This window comes from Urocampus carinirostris, chromosome 19 (assembly GCF_059441175.1).
Source record: "Urocampus carinirostris isolate Australia breed hairy pipefish chromosome 19, RoL_Ucar_1.0, whole genome shotgun sequence".
Lineage (NCBI taxonomy): Eukaryota > Metazoa > Chordata > Actinopteri > Syngnathiformes > Syngnathidae > Urocampus > Urocampus carinirostris.
The window spans coordinates 26,190,509-26,213,631 of NC_142367.1; the positions used below are offsets into that span (position 1 = coordinate 26,190,509).

Genomic DNA, 23,123 nt, shown 5'->3' on the forward strand with positions numbered 1-23,123 from the left:
GCTTTCATCCGTTAAACGTAATCATAGGTTGGACTTGATGTTTTTGAGACGTGAAAATGACTGCTCACATGAATACCTCGATCCAAACATTGTCAATACACCAATACTCACACGCCTCAGTGTGTGGTATGTGACTGGAAGTTTTGAGATACAGCTCGTCTTCGGGTTGAGGTTTGTTCATTTCTGTCCACGTGTGCTTGCTCGCCAACTCCGCTTTCGACCGTTTCATCGATGCATTTTTGTCATTTGCAAATTAGGCATACCTCTCCACAAAGGCAAATTTTTCGGTCCATTCGTCCTGAAATGTACGATATTCGTCATCTTTTTTTCGTTTCGCCATCTTCTCCGTCGAAGGGTTAACTTTGAGCTAATGACCAACGGCCAAGTGCCAAGGGACGCAAAAGGGGGCGTGTACCTGTGCCCCCCAGGAACGGCCAACGTAGGGTATTATCATCCAATTAAAATCATAGTCCATGCAACTGCAACTCTGCTCAGGACATAAGCAGTAGAAAATCGATGGATGGATTTAAACAAACGATAATTTTTTTTTAAACCCAGATTTGCGGCCAGATGTTATCATCAAAAGAGCCCCATCTGGCTCGCGAGCCATAGGTTCCCGACCCCTGCGCTAAGGTTTTTGCTAGAAACAACTGTGTAAAAAGAAAGATTGTCTCATGTGGATGTGTCCTTGCCAAGGAAATTATTGTAAGAATATTATATGCGATACATTTTAGCTGTTGTTGACAATTCGCTGCTCCAGACTTATCGCTGTAAAGACTACTTGCTCCTTAGAGATCTGACACCTGGTATTTATATATTTTTTTCTTTAGCCAAGGTCCCTTTTTTCATACGAAACCACATTTTATGAGTTGGGCGTAACCGGCATTCCTTCTGTCCTCCTGTGTGGACATGTGGATTGAAGAAGGAGTGTGGGGAAAAGCATGTGGACTAATGTTCTTCAGTTTGACAAGAAGATTGTAGGTGTATCTCTGGTTCGTTGTAAATGCATTGGCAATTCCAGAGTGCACCTGCTGGATATATAGTATGGTATGAAAATAAATAGGAGGAAAATCTTATCCCAGAGCCAGTTAAGCAAACATGGTAATCTATGCAAATACATATACATTTTGCAGAAGCTCTTCATAGTTAAAACATTAACTGGACACATTATTTTTATAAGACTGTTTCTATCTCGAGGGTCCAAGATGCAGATTTTCTTGTTTTCATATGGCCTTTCAAAAAGTTGTGAATGTACCGCTAGTCCAGGGGTAGGGAACCTATGGCTCTGGAGCCATATAGGGCTCTTTTCATGGCTCCGAAATAAAATGTAACTATTGCACATCTCTCTGTAGTGTTCCAAAGTCAAGTGATTTCATCCCTATTTTGGTCCTTATAAAGCCGAAGCAACTTAATGCAGTAGTTCGATAAGAAACCATTTAAACTGATGAATAAAAATGCTGGCAAACGGCCCTGTATGAAGTTATATCAGTCAAGCCTGATCTCAATGTCTATAGAGTCAAGGATTGCCTGACGGGCAAAGAGAAGGTAATTCACAGGAATTTGCTGCTCTGTGAGGGTGTGACGCTGCTATGCATGGAAGTGATGTATGCCCTGATTTACCTGACGCGGTCGAAGACAGTGATGTCCGTACAGCGCAAGGCACTTCCTTCTCTCTCTCGCTCAGTGCAGTCTACACGGAAAGGGAATATGACGATATGCTTATCGTTTGCAGTCATTTGTGACATTTTTACAAAAGAACTTTGCATGCACATTGTTTTGAAACCGTTATTAAGGACAAATTTAATGGCAAAAAGTTGCATCAAAACTCTTAACTGAAATAAACACGGTTTGAATTCATAGACTAAATGACTTCTGCAGAATTTTAAATTGCATATTTACATTGATTTGGGACACAGGATTTGGCATTATTATCATTTCATAGATTTGATTCAATCACCAAATGACACACAGTGAAATAAAATGTGCTGAACAATAAGCTTTTTTCGAGAGAGCGTGTTTGGCAGGTTTTTGAATTTTGTCTGAAAATATATGGTGTGGCTTTCTCAATTTCTTTTTGAAAGATTTTTTTGCTTTTATGGCTCTTTGGGTCAAAAAGGTTCCTGACCCCTGCGCTAGTCCATAGTCTGTATATCAAATATCGAAGCTTGAGCTGAACAAACGGAGCTGTGCCATTGTTCACTTTGGATCTTATCGTGTTGTGTCTTGTTCTGTGAGCTGGTTAGCAGGTTTGCCACACTGTTCAGAGGTCCTGGGTTTAAACCCGGCAACCAGCCTCCCTGTGTAGAGTTTGCATGATTTCCCTGTGCCCGAGTGGGCTTTTTTAGGGCACTTCGGTTTCCTTCAACGTACCAAAAAAGATGTATGGCCAGTCGCTTGCCGAGTCAAAATTGTCCTTGGAGTGAGTGAATGGTTATTTGTCTCTGTGTGCTCTCCGATGAGCTGACCACCAGTCCAGGGTGTCCCCTGCCCTCTTCCCCATAGGCCGCTTGGATGAGCTCCAACACCAACCATGACCCTAGTTTGGATAAGCGGCTTGAAAATGAAATGTGTCTTTCTCTACTAGTGCCGAGGTTGTCTATGGTCCTTCGAAAGTGTCTGATCTCCTCGCCATGAATTTGTACCATATGACAAAAATGTTTTCCTAACAAATCATGTTTTTCAACGTCTGTCTGATTAATTTTCTTATCAATCTTCCCTTGTTCGGAGGCCTCTGGACATTTTCCAACTTCCCGAGTATGACATTTCCTGTTTGTCTCAAATAGTTGCATTAACCGGGTATATGCTACAGTAAGGAAGCATAACACTTGACATGTGGTCAAACTGATCTCCCCCTTTAGCCGGTAACAAATCTCAAAGTTTGAACGTGCATACCCCCATGACTAAAAACTAAGGATTCAGTTTGTATTATGCCCTAGAGGAGCAGAAATAAAGCAGCCCTTCTGATTTTGCTGGTCGAACTGGTATAGCTACATACCTTCCGAGGTGGTTAGACAAAATCTGGAGCAACTGATGTCGTTGACGACATTTGTCCTATTTTTTGATTTTGACAAATGTATGACTCAACTTTCATGGCGTGAAATAACAGAACCACTTTCCAAACAAAATAGCCCCAACGTAGTGGTCATCCTTGCTCAGGCAGACCTTTTAGTGTGCCTTTCTGCGCTCCTTTTTTAGCAAGTAATCTAGGTGAATTATGTAACCCTGTGCCTACTCCTGAAATCAACATTCAGCCACTGGACCCTTTTGCCTTAAGAAGGCAAAAGTATCAGAGTGACATGTGAGGAAGGTGTTACGAAAACTGAGCAAAGTAAGTCTGCTTTATTTTAGTTTTTTTTCTTCTTCTTCAGTGACTGTTTACCTCACTTTGGAAACCATATTTGGTGTTGAAACATTGACCATGAAGTGTCTGTTATGATTGAAAGTACTGATAGTTGGCAAAGTTAGCTGTGAACACAAGTAACGATCCTTTGTTTACCCAACATGGGATAATACCGTAAATTCCGGACTATAAGCCGCTACTTTTTTCCCAAATGTTCAGCCCTGCGGCTTATTCAGTGAAGCGGCCGATTAATGTAATTTTCTAACGGCCACCAGTACAAAAGGTGAGATTTAGACCGGTGGAATATGTGCACCAAGGAAGACTGCAACTTCTTGTATGCACAAATTGACTGTATGACAAAGGTTCTTTCCGATAATGAGGAAGACGCCTTTGATGGCGACAGTTATAAGGACGAAGATGGGGACAGTTTACCGTGAATTACACAATTTTGGTATTTTTTTTATTTATTAACAGATACTATTGATTCGTTGCGAGTGTGTTCCTAGTAGCGTGTTGGTACCTTTCACAGGCACGGTTTGGGATGAAATATATTGTTATTATTAAAGCTTTGAAAACTCTCTCGGTGTACAGTCTTTCTTTGTAAATATGTGTAACCATGTATAATATGTATTTGCAACTGTATATTTTTGTTATGTATTTATTTTAGATACTTATTCTAATATGTTTTCTACGGGCGAATCAAAAAGAAGGGACGGAGCAAACGCGGGCTGACGGGAAGTGGGGTAAAGCTGAGTTAAATCTGTTTGTTGTTGCGGTGGACAATAGTGGATATATATTTTCCCCAGCCTTAACTTTAGAAATATACATTTTTTTTCCTGGGATTACTTTCAACAGGACCTGGACTCTACAGGTCTGCATCAAATGTTAAGTACCGGTATCATTTTCCGTTCTTCTTGCTGGCTGTAGTGTTTGAATTGTGTACTATATCTTTAGTTACAATCGCGGGACCTAAATCCGGTTTGGGGTTAAACTTGTGACTGTGTTACATTTTTAACTCGGGCTCATGCAGCTTATATACATGTGCGTACTGTGTAAGTACAAAAGTGGTAATCCCCCTAGAATGTGGTGGATGCGGTTTATAATCAGGTGCGCTCTATAGTCCGGATTTTACGGTAGGTAGAACTTGCAAAGTGGCTGCCTCTTTCAATGACTGTAAAATTCACGAGAACAAGAAAATGACTATAACACACCCAAAACAATTTACCACTTCTGTCAACAACAACAATCTTGAATACAGATTGAGGTCAAAAAGTGTTTTTGTTTTTGTTTTTGAACACTTAATAAATCCCAATCTTACTTTCACCATGGACATTTTTTCAGAATGTCCGTGTGAGAGAAATCTTCAGTTTATCCATGCTGTGTTTTGTCAACCGGGTGCAGATTACAAGAGGTCATGCTGTATACCGCATTATTTGAGAGCTTTACAGCTCTTGAGGAAGAAAGAAACTTCATTCTGGCTTGTTTTTGCACCCCAGCAGGTGGTCATGAGTCAGAGCCTGGGCCCGTGAGAGTTCCTGAAGCTCGACTTGGATCATAACAGAAAATGTTCTTGTAGTAAGCTAATTGATTCCGCTTTATGAGCACGCTCACCTCTCCTTAACCCCGTGCGCTGACCCAGCGTTCACATTGCCAATTACGTCTCCTCATTCTCATTATGTTAACTGTGCAGCTATTGATATGCTTTCCGTCTCTACTCCATTAGTGTGGGATTCAAGTCAAGTCAAATTTATTTATATAGCCTTTAATCACAAAAATGTCTCAAAGGACTGCACAGGATTACCATAAACATAAATGTCAATTTCCCTGCGGGGATGAATAAAGTATCTATCTATCTATTTTCAGATTCAGATTCAAAATTACTTTATTGTCATTCGTGTACACGTGTATACAGAACAAAATGTCGATACATCTGACCCGCACAGTTTCCTTGAGCGTCAGCCGGGATAGATAAGACTAACCATGTCTTCGTCAGAATTTTAGCGCAGCAGTTCGTCATCCCGCGGTTCGATGCCACTTCCAGTTGTTAAATGCTCCAGTTTATTTTCCAGAGTGCGAACGTTGGAGAGGAAAATGGATGGGAGAGGCGTTCTGAAGGGTTTAGCCTTTAGCCTAGCGGGCAGCCCGGCCCGACAACCTCGCTTCCTCGTCCGGTCACGCCGCTCTCTTGCCACTCTGCTTCGCTGCTTTGTAGGCCGCTGGGTCTTGTTGACATAGCAGTCCGTGGCTAATAAACACTCCCGAGTGGTCGTAGCACCGAGCGCTTGATGTCTGGATGATCGCATATCCAGCCAAAAAAACTGCGATCGTATATTAATCTGCAGTTTGAGCCGACTTTGTGCGCCGTCAAAACTGAGTCGAAGACTGGGTCTTATGGCCGAAGTGTAAAAAACTGTAGCGAGTCGATGTAGCCGCAGCCGAACAAGGGCGCCGCCTATCTATGACAAAATTACCTGATTTTAAACAGGAGCAACTCAAAACCTCAGCGTGAGGAAAAAGAGAAACCTTGAGAAGGGACTTCACAAGTGGTATCTCCCTTCCAGGATGACCGGTGTGAATTACATTTAGCATTACAGTACACAAACATAGTAAACACTAGATAACATGTTGAAAATTTGTCTGGAAAGTGCATGACAGCAGCGACGCCCCCAGCCTGTAAACTAGCCCAGAAAGTCTATGGCGGCCACGACGCAACTTCCCATCTCTGCCAGATGGTCCATGCAGGCGTTCACATGCTTCAGGTCAAACGCTGGTCCGCTGACTCATCTCAAATCGTCCTTCTCCTTCGTATCACCACCAGGCAGGCGGTCGGAAAAAGACAGGACAATACAGAATATGAAGTGGGCATCAATCATAAGCTTTGGAATAGAAGTGTGTCTTAAGCCTTGATTTAAAAACTTCCGTTGAGGTTGCAGATCTTATCTCCGAAGGCAGGGCATTACATAGCACCGGGGCCCGGATGGAGAACGCTCTCGAGCCTGCAGACTTCTTGGCTCTAGGAGTCGCAAGTAGACCGGCATTTTCCGAGCCCAGACTCCGTGCAGGAACATAGGGGGAAATCAAATCGGAGAGATAAGAGGGTGCAAGTCCATGCAAACAGTTATATGTTAATAAGAGAACCTTAAAGTCACATCTTAAGTGGACTGGGAGCCAGTGCAAGTTGGCCAATACAGGAGTAATATGCTCAAACTTTTTGGTCTTAATCAAAAGTCTAGCCGCTGCATTCTGAATCAGCTGCAAACTTTTGATGCTAGACATCGGGAGATCAGAAAGCAATACATTACAATACTCGAGCCGAGAAGTAATATACGCATGAATTAAAACCTCTGCATCTGATTGGGACAGCATCGAACGAATCTCCGCAATATTACGGAGGTGGTAGAAAGCTATTCTAGTAATATTTTTCACGTGTGACTGAAACGACAGATTAGGATCAAATATAATGTGATGCCCAACTTACAATTGACAATCACCCATTGGGGTATGATAGCTCCGTACTTGTGCTATGAGGACAAGCGTCTGTGGAAAAGCCCTTGCTCCCTTAAAGTGAAAGGAAATACGCGTCTTCTGGCGTTCAAATTCTTTCCCTCCGAATATTCAGTGGAACAAAACTGAAGTCATCTCGTCGGCCTGATTTGTTTCACCACATTTTGGGGAAAAAAGTTGTCAAAACGTTTTTGAATATTCCACAAAATGTCAAAATGTGATGATTGTTTTTAAAAGGCTGCGTTGACCATTGTGGTTGACTGGTGATGGACTCTAGATAATAGATAGATACTTTATTCATCCCCGTAGGGAAATTAACAATTCCAGCAGTATCCTTGTGTTGAAAAATAAAACAATAAAGTAAATGATATATAATACAAAAATAAGCGGCACAGTGGCTAGCGCAAGTGCGGCACGGTACTGAGGTCATGAGATCTGGAGTTTGCATGTTCTCCCAGTGCTTGTGTGGGTTTCCTCCGGGCACTCCGGTTTCCTCCCACATTCCAAAAATATGCATGTCAGGTTAATTGGCCGGTCCAAATTGTCCCTAGGAGTGAATGAGCGAATGTGTTGTCTGTCCCTGTGTGCCCTGCGATTGGCTGGCAACAAGTTCAGGGTGTCCCCTGCCCACTGCCCGAAGATAGCTGGGATGGGCTCCAGTACCCCCGCGACCCTACTGAGGATAAGCGGTGCAGATAATGGATGGATAGTACAAAAATACCCAATATAAAGTGTTGATATAGAGTATTTAAATCGTGCTATAGAAAATACACACTGTAATAAAAGTAGGGTAATATGCAAATGTGGGGGTGTGGTTTAATGTGGGCTTTTACTCCCCCGGGTGGAGTTAAAGAGCCTCATGGCATGAAAATAAATGATCTCCTCAGTCTGTCCGCGGAACAAGACTGTGACAGCAGTCTGTCGCTGAAGCTGTTCTTCTGTTTGTAAATAACGTATGTCAAGAATAACCCAAATTGTATTAAGAATCGAGCATTGAATGAAATTCTCATCACTTTTTAGGTTGATTTGTGCCAAAACCCAATTGATTTTTAGGAACTGATGAGAAATTTGTATTGGTTTCTAACAAAATATAGAAATGTTTGCAGAATTTCAGGTTGAGTTTTATAGACTGACTCAGTTGTTAAGTACATTGACCTGCTATTTAGTGTGGTTGTTCTAAACGAGCAACATTCGAAAATATTATAGACTATTTTTGGGGTGGATCAAGCAATTATTATGGGGTATTTTTTAAAATATATTTTCAAATCGTTATAAACAAAACAGTTATATGGAGTTAAAAACAAAACTCACTTTGAAACGATATCAACCATTCTGGTCTGTTTCAAGGTGGGGTGTGGGATTTGAAAACTTTGTCACTCCCTTCCGCTATCTCCTAGCTCAAAGTCAGGATTGTAGCCTTAGGCAGTCTGTTAATGATGCACGTGCAAGTACATGCATTTTTTAGACCCGACCGGATAAACATTTTCAAAATATATATTATTTCAACGTTTGAGTTGGCGTTTGGACTTTACTAGAAGCAGGCCTTTTCTTACATTTACTATTTTTATTCCCGACTGACAAAAAAAGAAAAAAGAACTGCAGGATCGTGCACGACGTTTCTCTCTGGAACTCCCCCAAGCCCCTATTCCTCAGAACTAATGTGTTATGCCCTGAACATGTCTGATAAAAGCAGATAAGCGCAATGGAAAATAAAGCATAAGGGCTTTTTAACAAATACTTAATAGAGAAAATACACCTCAAATGACGCACTCCAACTTTAATACTGTTGAGAAAAAATACATTTTGTGTTATTTTAATTTTGTATTTTTGATTGTACATAAAATCCATAAAAATGTGTCCTATTAACCCAAGTTCCACTTTACCACCGAAATGGGTTTTTCTTTACCAATTAGTTTTCAGAGTGTCAAGTCAAGTCACTGCAGCATTTTGTACCAAATGAAGGCTCTTGATTTTGGACTTCAGGGGACCGGAGAGTAGTGCATTACAGACATCGAGACAGGAATCTCGATGTCTGTAATCTCGGCATAGGACGAATTTTAGCGATGTTGCCAAAATGGAGGAAAGCTTTTCTAGTAATATTCTTCACGTGTGTTTGAAAGGACCAATCGGGGTCAAATATGACACCTAAATTTTTGACTGAGTCACTCTGGGTGATATTACATTTGTCAATGTTCAGAGCAGTGTTTGAGAACAAGTCACGGCATTTAGATGGACCAATAACTAGCATTTCTGTCTTTTCAGAGTTAAGGCGCAACAAGTTGAGTGACATCTATTCTCAGGCCTCAAAATTTCCACAGTTTAGTGTGGCAGATTCCTCCATCCGAAGATATAGTTGAGTGTCATCTGCGTAGCAATGGAAACTGATATTATACTTGCGAATGATATCACCTCATGGAAGCATGTAAATGCCGGAAAGAAGGGGGCCAAGTACTGAACCCTGCGGAACACCACAGGTAACACTAAAGGGCTCAGATGTCTGAGAGGTAGGATCTGAACTATAAGAGGACGGTGTGGCAAAGATTTGCTTAAAAACACAGCCGCACTCCATTTCCCCCCCGGTTAATTATTTTCTCATGCATATGTGTTTGGAGTAAAGAGCACTCATGCGGTCAGGATAATGTTCAGTTGGCAATTAAAGACGCCAATTAGGCACGAAGGAAAATGAGGATGATATCCTTTTAATAATGCTTTTCGGCCTTTTCCAATTGGCTGCAACGGCGAATGGAATTGATGTCATGAGAGTCTCCAAGCTGAGAGGGGCTGACATCATTCTCACAGCGTGCTGTGAGCAGACTCGGAAGATTTGGGCCTGAAGCGCCACAGCTGAGCAAACTGTGGCCAGTTCCCTGCAAGCTCTGGCGTCACAATGTGTCATTTTAAATTGAGTTTGACTCTGGATTTTGAGACTCTGACATTATTAGCAAGGTTCGTACACTGCTTGAAATCCTTAAAAATGCTTTCAATTTAGTCTTGGGTTGTCAGGGTTTGAAATGTGCTTGTAAATGCTATAAGTTGTTACCGTGGCGGACTGAATTGATAGACAATGCGTTAAATTAGTGGTTCTCAAATAGTGAGGCGGGCCACGCTTAAGGGTGCAAGGCTCCGTCAAGGGAGGCGCGGGCGAGTTTTTGTCAGGACCAGAATGGAAACAGAACCCATTTGCGTGACGTTTACCACAGGTTTTATTGAAGGAAAGAGGAAGGGCTGCGCCCACGATCTGATGCTCGCTGGACGCGGGAAGGAAGTCGCTCTCATACTCCGATTGTGGTCCGAACACAGAAGTGGATCTTCCGTTGCGAGCGATGGCGGTGTCAGGGACGGAAAAGCGATCGATTGCCGGGACAGGAGAGCAAAAACGTGGTCGGGATCAAAAAACGGGTAGTAAGTCGGGACAGGAGAGCAGACTTACATCGTTACATCGATCATTTGTTAATCCTTTTAAAAATGGTCACATTGTTTGAATCATACATGCAAACAAAATGCATACGGTGTCAGGATCAGAACGGAAACAGGACCCAATTGCGTTACGTTTCTCACAAGTTTTATTGAAGGAAAGAGGAAGGGCTGTGCTCATGATCCGGTGTTCGCTGGACACGGAAAGAAAGTCACTCTCGAACTCGGATTGTGATCCGAACACGGAAGTGGATCTTCCGTAGCGAGCGATGGCGGTGTCAGGGACTGGTAAACTGGTCGGTAGCTGGGACTGGGAGAGCAAGACGCGGTCGGGGTCGGAATCGAGTCGTAAGCCAGAACGGGAGAGTAGACGTAGTCGGGGACAAAAAGAGGTCGTAACCCGGGACGGGAGAAAGGACGTGGTCGGGATCGAAACAGGTTGTAGCCGGAGCAAAAACGGGACAGGCGGGAGCCAGGGTCGAAAAAGGCTTGCCTAGTATAGTGAGGTTTGGAGACGGACTGACAACAGGGCATTGACCGGACTGGGTTTGAATAGGGAGAGGGAGCCAATCAGCCCGCAGCGATTGGCGCCAAAGGAGCGGGCACAGGTGATTCACATCCGTAATCATGACAGTGTGAGGTTTACTGAACATTTGAGGATTTGAAATACATGCTTGTAAATCAGATATATTTGTGGACCTGCAATTTACATGATTCACAGCGGATTTCTTCTTTTCATGGAAATTGGGCTTTGAAAGTCCTTAAATTGGCTTGAATTCAGGCATGTAAAAGATGTGCAAACTCTGTATAAACAAACACAGAATTGTTCTGTTGATAATGTCTCTTTTATGTCTGTTTTTTTTTCCCAGTGTCAATTTGATGGAGTGAACCGCTGCACATTTTAGCAACTCAGCATTCTCCTTTGCATCCACTCCCTGATCATCGTTGCCATTAAAGTACCAAATGGATGCAGTCGACACATTACAGAGCTCCGCCGGGGAGACCAAAGCCGAACGGATCGCTCGCTACAAAGCCGAGCGCAGGCGAGAATTGGCCGAGCGCTACGGCGCCCCGGATGACCTCAGCTCCAAGTACACCCGGAGCCGGGACAAAAAAGCCACAGATTCTTCCGAAACAGCAAGCAAGGAGAAGGAAATATGCGAGGATAACGGCTCAGAGCAAACGTACACAAGAAGAGGTCTGAAGAGTAAAGTTGATCTCAGCGATGATGTGAAAGCAGATTCTGGAATCGAGAAAAGCACTTACCTTAAACGAGAGACACGAGCAAACTCTGAAACAGAAGATCAGCCTCTCATCAAAGTCTCATCCAATATTAGGTAAGTAGTGTAAACATTGTCTTTCTTGATCATTTAAGCACGCAACCTACCCCCCCAAAAAATGTGCAGTAATCCTTCAGTTATCGCGGTTAATGGAGACCAGAACGAAAAGTGAAAGTCCGCTACATAGCGTCACACCTTAATAAAAGCATCCATGGGTCCTCAGATGACGTCCTTGCTTACTGATAGATACATAGATACTTGATTCATCCCCGTAGGGAAATTCACACTTCCAGTAGTATCCTTGTGTTGAAAATAAAACAATAATAAAGTAAAAGGAATATAATACATAATACATAAATACCCAATGTAACGTGTTGATAAAGAGTATTTAAATAGTTCTACATAAAATACACACTGTAATATAAATATTTAATGTGGGCTCTTACTCCCCCGGGTGCAGTTAAAGAGCCTCATGGCATGAGGAAGAAATGATCTCCTCAGTCTGTCCGTGGAACAAGACTGTGACAGCAGTCTGTCGCTGAAGCTGCTCTTCTGTCTGGAGATACTGCTGTGTAGTGGATGTGATGAATTGTCCATGAATGACCGCAGCTTTTCCAGTGCCCGTCTCTCAGCTACAGTTGTCAGGCCGTCCAGCTCTTTGCCCACATTCCTCACTAGTTTATTAAGACGAGAGGCATCCTTCTTAGCGCTGCCTCCCCTACACACTGCCGCATAGAAGAGGGTGCTTGCCACAACAGTCTCATAGAACATTTGCAGGAACTTTTTGCAGATGTTGAAGGACGCCAGCCTTCTGAGGAAGTACAGTCGGCTTTGTCCTTTCCTGCATAGAGCTTCTGTGTTGGCAGTCCAGTTTATTGTCCAGCTGCACACCCAGGTATTTGTAGGTCTGGACAAATTCTACACATTCTCCTTTGATAGTTACAGGACCAGGGTGAGTTTTAGTTCTCCTGAAGTCCACCACCATCTCCCTGGTCTTGGTGGTGTTCAGGTGCAGTATACTGACAGTATACGAATGCAAGAAAATAACAACTATAGATCTACAAATAAAAACACAGAACTCAGAATTGGAGTTGAATCCATGGTCTTTATTCTCACACAAATACCTGTCATTTGGATTTGGATCAAGGTCTGTAGATCGTTAACGTTTACCGTATTTTCACGACAATAAGGCGCACCTGGTCATAGGGCGCACCCCCCAAAAATAGTTTTTGGTCCTATATTTTCCATACATAAGGCGCACCGGATTATAAGGCGCTACAATGGGAACGTCGACAAAACAGTCAGATAGTTTATTCAAACTTATTACCCCCTTAACATTCCGAAAGCTTGCAAAGAAGCAAATACGTGTCTCAGACATGTACGGAAACCGTGTCTGTACGATGTCACCAATCACTTAAATGCATCGTTCCAAATATCATTCTGAAGGTTAAAGTCTTGGGATTCAAGAAATGCCAAACATTTCTTAGTTTCCATTTTATTTTTTGCTGGCAACTGTGTGGACAGCAAAGTAAGAATTTTATTGTGCAGGGAAACGGGGTTCTTTACTGTGCATATGACAAACACTTTGAATTGAATTTAGATTAAAAATAGACTCATCACAGAAACATCAAGATCGTTCTAAAACAAGATACCGGGAAAATATAAAGCCGCATAGCTCACCTAAGTTCTCTTGCAGCCATCACGTTCAATAATGATACGCAACCATGGTCTTCTTACAACCGTGAGTGTCGTAAATCCAGGAGAGCAAAATATTTACAAATACAGAATAGTAAAAAAAAATTCTCTATGCTGTAGTGCAACCCAACGTGTGATTCACATTCATCTTTTTCGGCCAATTGCAGGCTTTGTTTCGCCCCTTTCGCCTATGCGAGCCTGTCAATGATAAAAAGGATCTGCCCTCTTTACCTCCGAATAACTTTAGCCAATAGTGACTGATTCAAATGATGATTGACACATTGGTTAGGAAATGAAACGCTGGTGCATATATATCCCAACATTCACCGCGGACTACTTGGCCTTCGGGTGAAAATCTAGTCGGCGGCTGCTTGCCTTAGTTGCAAGACTTTGCGACTTAATATTGATCCATATATAAGGCGCACTGTATTATAAGGCGCATGGTCAGCTTTTGAAAAAAAAAAAAAGGCTTTTAGGTGCGCCTTATAGTCATGAAAATACGGTAAATGTTATTAGGTGATTGCTCAATGGCTTATTCCTCAGGATCAAGTGAGGAAGCTACTTTGTTGACTACAAAAATCTGCTAGCATTTCCAAAAGTGGTCATGTGCTGGGAGTTTTATTTACTTTACCATGCTGAATTTTCCTGTATGGACATGTATGCAATGCGATTCATATCCAATGAGAAGTCCCAACTTGAAAGACTTTCTAAGTGTTTTCATTGGGTGCCGGGTGGCCAATGGAGTGAAACATATGGAGTCACAGCCCCGTGGGTGTCTGAGCACGAGCAGAGCTCGACTTGTTTGTTCTTGACAGAAAACAACCCCGGGGAAGAAGTGAGAAAGTATTGATGCATCGTTTGGAACCTGCGGGGATGGCGGCTGCACGATTTCTGCCAAGTATTCGTGCCTTATGGTTAATCAAGCACGATATTAGGAGGAGCGTGATTAATGTGCCATGGGCTAGTTATTTTTTTAATCTGGTAAAGATGGGTTACAACATGCAGCTGTTAAAAGAAATGTTTGTTTTAACAGTTTCGCTCTGCTACTCTTTCTAATTTGTGATTGGAACAAACCCTGACACTTTACACCCGTTGCAGGAAAAACATGATTCAATTAGGCAAACATGTTATTAATATCTCCTTGTTTGACTCATTGAGATAAGAGCACTGCATGTAATTACTGACCCATGTATGGTGAGATGTTTGCAGACAGAAATAGCACAAAGGAAACAAGGGCTCCGTTTGCCCAGTGATCACTTCATCTGTCACTCAAGAGCTTTTTCACACACAAAAATAGGAATCCTTCCTTGTGCAATGACAAACAGTACATACATGCTCAGTCAGTGGCAAGCTAGCACTTGTATCCAAAGATCATAATAATAATAGAGTGTATGTATGCTGTTCACAGAATATAAAACGAGAATAAATCACACAAGCACAGTGTTCATTTTACCTCTGAAAAGTGATGAGTCTCGCATGCTCAAAAATCAATGGGTCCTAACAGAGATCTATGGCTCCCCAAAATTTAGTAAATCTATATATTCATTCCGTTTTAATCATCAAATTATGAATTTATTTTCTGCATCAAATTATTGTTGGTAATATACCGATTAAAGGGATAACCACAAACCTGTCTTTTTTTTCATTTTTCCTTTTATACTTCCTTTTTTTCTTACCTTCTTTATACAACATAATCATTCGTAATATAATGCATCAAAGCAAGTGAGCCGTTTGAGAGCCGGCTCTCTTGAATGAGTTGAGCCGAAAAAGCCGGTTCTCTAAAAAGAGACGGACTTTTCACCACAAAACTCGAGATCGGCATGCAGACGAAAACTCCAACCGCGAGACCAAAACAACATCTGCCTGACGAAAAGTTTGGAGTGCGGTAAATCTTTGTTAAAAAAAAAAAAAGTAATCGGGTAATAATGACAATTTTGTGTCAAAAAAGTTGCGTCCCAGGGACGCACGTTGATTTGAGACTATGCGTCCCCAGCAAAAATGATGGGCCTAGGACGCAGGGACGCGGGCAAACGAGAACACTGCAAGCAATAAATACCTAATAAAACAAAGTATACGTATTTGAGGGCGTGGGGGTAAGAATGTAAGGCAGTATATTATGGATCGGCAAGTCTCGAGTCCAGATTTGAAAAAAGGCCGTGTGGCGGAATTCCAGAGTTTAGGGGGTAATGAGATCACGAGCTGGGGGGCAGAGCAGCTGAAAGCTCTGCTCCCCATTAAGCTTGAAATGGGCAACGGTTACGGTATGATGGAGAGGTTTCTCCGAGGTTCAACAACCATGCTGGAGAACATGTGGAGACTAGACGTTAACCACATGCATATATTTTGGCTTTGCCCAGGAATACGAGATTACTGGGAAAAATTATGGTTTGTTTGAAAGAAAATGTTGGGATATGGGATGCCTAAAACATTCAAGTTGCTCTATTTAGTTTTTTGTTTTTGTTATTTTTGATTTATATCCTTTTTTGTTTTTGTTTGGTTTTTGGTATTGTAGTTATTCTTGTATTTAGTGCATTTTTTTTTAGTGGTTGACTTAAGTCTCTTTAACCCCACTTCCAATAATTAATGTGGTATTAACATAGTATTAACATGATAAAATGTTATTTTAGAAATATATATCAAAGTAAGTACCCTTTGCGCTAATTAGTAACGAAAATTGGCTCTCAGCTTGGTAAAGATGGAGGAACCCTGCATTAGACCAGCAGGGATATAGACGACCTACGAAAAGGCATTTGATTTTATCTCATCATCATAGTTTACGTTGTCCATAAATCATTTAAATCATGGCCGCATGTATTCAAAAACGTTTAGTTTTAATACAAAATTAGGGGTGTGCATTATACATGAGTACACACTAAACAATAAATCAACTTCTCAGGTTTAACTTTTCTCGTTTAGCTTTATATGATTTATCCCCATATGGCTTTCAATTAACTTCTGAATCATTATAACTTGTTGAATCGCAGTGTGTCCAATGCTAATTATTTGAATTATAAATAAACTTGGTATAAAAGGCAAGGACACAGCAAACAAGTCACCCCAACAAAGCAAGGTAAACCAGACAGCAGTTTAATGCCAAAAATGAACCAAAAGCGAGTGAGAGGACAAAAAAAGGAAGCAAGCACACCATGGCGCATGCTATCTTTTCTGAATGAGATATCTTAAGCAATAGGGCTCGAAATTGCTAATTAAGAAGCGAATTAAGTCAAAGTTACAGTGCATGAAGGTAAAAATACACGAGTTCCCCTGACGCTGTGTTCTAAATGCGGTATTTTGAAGTCAATGTCGACGTACAGTAGAACGAAGTTGAGTAAAGTCAGTAGAGTTTTTCGAGAACCGGCTTCTTCAGCTCGGCTCACTAAAAAGAACTGGCTCTTTCGGGTCCCAAACGGCTCTTCGGGTTGTTTTTGCTTCTTTAATCCCGACACAACCAAATATAATGTAAAATTGTGCACAAAATGACCGGAAGGAAAGGGGGGAAATAGAACAAAAAAGAAAAAAATACCAAAATGAAAAAGTAGTGAAAAACTGAGAAAAAACGAAACAAAAGGAGAGAAGAAGAGAAAAAGAGCAGGAAAAGTTTAGAAAAAAAGCCAGAAGAAAAGAAAGAAGCAAATAAAGGGGAAAAAGGTAATAGAGAACAAAAAAGCAAGAAAAAAGTCACAGCTAGGAAAAAATAAACACAATGAGAATTTTTTAAAAAGGAATTTAAAAAAAGGAGAAAAAAAACAGAGAAAAAGAGGAAAAACTTTGTGCATTCAAATAATTACCAACTATATCGAGTCAATCTTGTTGCCAACATTGTACTCTTACTAAAAAAATGAGATTAAATACAGTTCTGTATCATGCAAACGACTAAATAAGCCCCCAAAAATGTTAGTATTATGTGACAAAAGATACCAGGAATAAAAGAAATGGAAATCTCGTGGAATAATTTTTGTAAAAACAATTTGTTTGTAGGCCGTACAACCTTTGCAATGATACATTAGTCAATTCATTCAAAAGTGAAAAAAAATTTTGCATTGCCGGAAACTCAGCAAAATGTCAAGTTTTGGACATGTTTGATCATGATTTAGTTGCCATACTTGGGGTTGCCGTTGCTCACTGTGGTTTCAAGCGTTGCTCACTGACTTTGTGCGAACGCTCAGACCCGTAAGGAAAATTACAGGTAATATTGATCTTAAGGTTGTTTGATTTATATATATTAGAAACTGATATACATGTTAATTACAACCTGGCAAGATCAAATAGACCTTGATGCCCACTGTATTTACTTCACAGCAAAGCCTTGCCCCATTCCACCCAAATACATAATCATACCTCAATGAAATTATGTTTTTCTTGAATTTGTTGATTATTTCTCTGCCTTTTGTCACAAGACAAACCCTGACCCATCCCTCCTCCGTGACCTCTCACCATCCCCATCACCCTTAGACCGTGACGCTTGAATATATTCAAAGCAGGGCGTGTCCGGACCCTCCCCCTGTTACATCATCACTGCTAGCCGGCAGACAGCTGCCGCCTCCATCCATATTTAACGCCCACAACGCTCACTCACCCCCCTTTTTGTAGGATGCCCTGCTTTGTATTTATTTCGTGTTATGTTTTTGTCTTTCCTCATGTCTGTTATCACTCGAGTATGATGGAGTGACCTCATGTGTCTTCTCGCTCTCTCCCTCTTCTAGGCATCTGGAAGCAGATGACATCAATAAGTCAAAGGGTAAGACGGACTCTTCACTTTTACTTTGATCAAATGGCGGCGGTCAAAGCAGAGCTGGACTTCATTTGGTTTGAATTGATTCATACGTTCAAGCGGGTGTCAAAATTGGCATGTGCAAACTATGTAAGGGTCCATACAAAGAGTATTTTAGGTATTGTTAATTCTTTTGTCCCAAAAAAGGTGAGATGGTTAGCAGGGTTGGGTAGGGTTACTTTAACTGGATTACTTTCAATGACTTTTGGATGACTCCAATACCAAATATGCTCAAAAAAGACAAAAGAAACTAAATATGAATAAAATGACTCAATTTTGTGCAGGATTTGGAGTACCGGAATACATGGAACGGCAAAAATGATGTCGGCAAGCTGTTTGGATTTATTTTCATTTTGTTTCTGTGGCATTTGATGTTCGTTTTGCCGGATTATTGATCTATCTTCGTTATTCATCATCCATTATCCGTTATCGGTCAGTTCATAATACGCTACAAAGCCTAGGAGCCGGGACACTTACTCTCAGCCAAAAGGCCAAGCTAAGGTCCTAGCCCAAAAGCCTTGCTGCGATCATTGCGATTGCACCGTTCCCGGAGGTACTGCAATACCGGGCCGATGCGTGGAGTGGACAGAGCAAGCTCTTATTACAGTTCAACAACCACAGCCGGCAAAATGAACAGAAAATGATACCGGTAGTTAACATATGATGCAGACCTGCAGAGTCCAGGTCCCGTTAAAAGTAATCCAAGGAAAAAAAGTGTATATTTCCAAAGGTAAGGGTGGGAAAAATATATATCCACTTTTGTCTGCCGTATCCACAAACAATCACCTTTACCGGTCCTCACTTCCCGTCATCCCCCGCGTCTGTTACGCCCTTTCTTTTTAATTGGTCAGTGCAAGACTTATCAGAATAAGTGTCCAAAATAAATACATTACAAAAATGTACAGTTGCAAATACATATCGTACATGGTTACACATATTTACAAAGAAAGACGGTACACAGAAAGAGTAAAGCTTTAATAATATTATAACTTTCGTCCCAAACCGTGCCTGTGAAGGGTAGCAAAACGCTACTAGCAACACGCTCGCAACACAGCAAACAGCTCTGTTAAAAAAAACAGTCCGTGCTTGTGGTAAGCACGGAAAACCCTTCTCATCTTCCTCCCTATAACTGTCGTCATCAAAGTTGTCCTCCTTTAGAATGGGAAAGAGACTTTGTCATATAGACATCATCCCACGCTCGCAAAGTGAAGTTTGCGTGCAGTAGCTGTGTTTCCTTCTTTATCAGACTGCTCGTTTGCTTTTACCTTGAACTCGAGCGTTAGAAAAATTACATAAATTGGCCGCATCACTGAATAAGCCGCAGGGTTGAACGTTTGGGAAAAAAGTAGCACTTGTAGTCCGGAATTTATGGTATATCATATTCTAACAATATGAGGTTTGAACAATTTTTATCGACACTTTTAACAGCAATTAAACACATTCACGTATTTGGGAGTATTTAGCCACTCAAAATGCATGATAAAAATCCGCAAAGCAGTGAGACCATGAAAGGTGAACCGCTTTATACCAAGGGATTACTTAATTAACTTGGAGTGTAGCGTTAGCTTCCGGAAAACTTACATTGGATATCTATGGTAGGTGCACAGGCTCCAGGTGTACCTGAAACTTAAAACTTCATTCCCCAGATATAACGCAACCAGATGAGGCTTTATATTGTTTCTAGGCTCCGAAACACCACAAAATGGCTTCAAAGCTAATATATCTTTCAAACTATATTTATTAGCTGCCTCAAACCAGGGTAAGCTTTTTTTTTTTATCAAATAAATTATCAGAAAAGTAGGCAGATTTGCACATGTGAAACCATAAACATGCCAAACTTTGCTACTTTATTGCTGAGTGTGTTCCTCATCAAAGCAGCTGGACTGACCAAAGTGGTTATATAGAGTATATGCAATTTCGTTTTCCAACCGCTTCCACTGAGCGAAAAAAAATCTGCCGAAGGCGTTTCATTCTCCCTAAAATGCATTTGTCAAACACATGCATGCCGTCTATCCAGACTTGTTGCCAGTTTGAGTTATGAGTGCATGTGTAAATTCGGCAAATGAGTGACCACGGCATATGTTTAACCCATAAAAAAAAAACATTGTTTCATTATTTCCGTGCATGAATGGCAGTCTTAGGTAGATAGATACTTTATTTATCCCTGTAGGGAATTTCACACTTCCAGCAGTATCCTTTGTTGTTTATTAACAGATTAACAGGATGGCCTCGGGGTGCTGTGTTGTGTTTTAGCAACAGCGGAGTGGGTGACATCACACGCTAGTCCAAAAATTCGACGTCCCTGCAGCAGATGGAAATCTTTGTGCACAGGGTTACACCACCTCGTGTTCACATAGATAGCGAGTCCACCTCCGCCTTCCGCAGGCTTTTGTGTCACTGTCTGTCATAACAGCTCTGAAGCCGGGTAGCTCCACGTTAGCGTCCGGGATGCTAGACGTGAGCCATGTTTCCGTAAAACATAGCAAACTGCACTCCCTGTACGCTTTGTTTTTCACCAGCACAGCCAGTTCGTCGGTCTTATTTGGTAAAGAGTTCGCATTTCCTATGATTACGGACGGTACCGAAGGCTTATAACGCCGCTAGCCGCTTAGCCTTCACCTTAGCTCCGGCTCTGCATGCACGATAGGGCCCCCTCATCACGCCGGCACGCGTATTCTTCAGGGCAAGGAGTTGATTCCTCGAATAAACGCATTTTTGTACATTAAAACCCATAACCATAGGACAGAAAGTAATTCAAAGTGTAGTTGTCAAACGGGACGAAAAACACAGAAGATAGAAACAGACACTTAAAACAATCAATCACAAAAAGAGCGAAATAACACGGAGCTGCTGGAAAGGCTGCCGCTCGCAGCGGCGCCTATGTCTTATTATTACCGTAACTTTTTTCCCTAACTTTCAGCCCTGCGGCTTATTCAGTGATGCGGCCAATTTATGTAATTTTTCTAAAGGCCGCTAGCGGCGCTCGAGTGTTGCTACCATTAACTGCCCTGCCAAAGCTATATTATTATTATTAAAGCTTTGAAAACTCTCTCGGTGTACCGTCTTTCTTTGTAAATATGTGTAACCCATGTATAATATGTATTTGCAACTGTATATTTTTGTAATGTATTTATTTGTATTATCTAGACACTTATTCTGATGTGTTTTGCACGGATGAACGAAAAATGAGGGGCGGAACAAACGCGGGGTGCCGAGTTTAAGTGGGGACCGCTAAAGGTGAGGGACAGACAAGGAAAGAAGAGGGGGTAAAAAGTTGGTTAAAGAAAAAGGAGTAAATGTGTTCATCTGATATATTTTTCCCACCCTTACCTTTGGAAATATACACTTATTTCCTTGGATTACTTTCAACGGGACCCGGACTCTGCAGGTCTGCATCAAACCTTAAGTACCGGTATCATTTTCCGTTCATTTTGCCGGCTGTGATTTTTGGACTGTGGACTTTAATGAAGGACATTTAGTTTCAATCGCGGGACTTGCAGTCGGGTTTGGGTTAATTTTGTGTTTGTGTTACATGTTTAAATGTGGGCGCATGCGGCTTATATACAGGTGCGGCTTGTGTGTGTACAAAATTGGTTTTCCTCTTAAAATGTGGTGGGTGCGCCTTATAATCAGGTGCGCTCTATAGTCCGGAATTTACGGTATTTGCACCCTTATGAAAATAGACAAGTTAAACATTAACCTGCTGGCCCAATGTATTTGTTTCTTTTAGTATGCCAACGTGATCCATTCATCTCATACACCAGTTAGTTAAATGTGCGGTTTCTAGCTTACGCAGCTAATCAAGTGACATTTTCAGATAGCCACAATGCCGCGGCAATGGCAAGTAGGTCAAGCAATAGTAAGTCGATTTATAGCCGAGCAAGGAAACGGTGAAGTCGTCTACTTGGCCGGGCGATGCCGTCATAAAGATTAAAGATGACATCAGAAGCTAAACCGACAAGTCCAAGTGGAATCAGCACTCTTCAACGCTTTGTGTTCCGTCATCTCCACTAAATCACAATTCGCTCCGGGACCACGGCAAGGATGGAAAGCATCATTTAAAACTACTGGACCGCGCCGTCGAGCGGAATTTTGACTTTCTTGTTATTCCTCGCACTCGGGATCATTTAGTCCGAGGCTTTCTTTGGAAAGGGTCCTGTCGAGCAATAAAAAAAGCAATCCGCAACGGGAGAACACCCTTTTAGATTCCGACCCTAAACAAAAGCCTTAACGCGCACAATATAATAGACTTTCTATTCTTCTTTAGATGGTTTGGATTAATAAAAATCACATGAGAATGTTTTCTCGCTCTGTAGCCAAAACCCTAATCTTTGGTTATTTAGTAGTCTTGCCAGGAGTAATTGATGCCTCCTCTCCTAAAATGTCATAATGGCCTTTGTTAATCGTTCAAACCAGAAATATTCCCACAAACTATGACCCAGAGCAGTTTGTCTTATTCATTTCTCTTTAGTAGAAATGACTTGCACATGATTGGATTTGGCATAACTGACAGGACCAGAACGGAGACAGGACCCACTTGCGTTACGTTTCTCTCAGTTTTATTGGGAAGAAAGGAAAGGATTGCACTCACGATCCGGTTGCGGGAAGCAGGTCGCTCTGAACGCGGAAGTGGCACACGATGGCGGTGTCGGGAACGGAAAAAACGGGTCAGTAGCCGGGACAGGAGAGCAAAAACGTGGTCAGGATCAGCAACGAGTCGAAAGCCAGGAGAGGAGACTAGACCTGGTCAAGATCAAAAAACAGGTCGAAGCCGGGAAACAGGTATGAGTCAGGGTCGAAAAGCTTGCCTAGAGTAAACTGAGGTTCGCAGACGGACTGACAACAGGTGACAGAGAGGATTGGGTTTAAACAGGGACAGGGAGCCAATCGGAGTCCGAGGCAGAAGCGCCACATCCAGTGGTTTCGCTTTAATGAATTCCTTGAAGCTTATATATCTCACGCGATCTTTTCTGTTAAAATAAATGAAATGCATTCTGTTTGGCGGTTTTTGCTCATGCATCTTAGGCTTGTCAATCATAGTTGAGACACATCCTTTAGGTTTCAAAAGAAGACCATTGTTTACAAAATGGCCCTTGTGCTGCTTTAGGACCATAAAATC

General features: G+C 41.7%; 2 protein-coding genes across 3 annotated transcripts in view; both read left to right on the forward strand.

Annotated features, from left to right (window-relative positions):
* The window catches only part of LOC148347851 (glycylpeptide N-tetradecanoyltransferase 1-like), a 45,330-nt gene extending 41,553 nt beyond the window's left edge, over positions 1-3,777 (forward strand). Inside the window, exon 13 of the mRNA XM_088324284.1 lies at positions 3,703-3,777. Coding sequence (XP_088180410.1) covers positions 3,703-3,777 — 75 coding nt within the window. The remainder of the gene's footprint in view (positions 1-3,702) is intronic.
* svild (supervillin d) overlaps positions 1-23,123 on the forward strand; it is a 107,824-nt gene that overhangs the window by 15,916 nt on the left and 68,785 nt on the right. For both annotated transcript variants that reach the window (XM_088323156.1, XM_088323155.1), the window contains 2 exons: positions 11,128-11,595; positions 17,937-17,971. In XM_088323156.1, coding sequence (XP_088179282.1) covers positions 11,222-11,595; positions 17,937-17,971 — 409 coding nt within the window. In that variant the 5' untranslated portion in view covers positions 11,128-11,221. The remainder of the gene's footprint in view (positions 1-11,127; positions 11,596-17,936; positions 17,972-23,123) is intronic.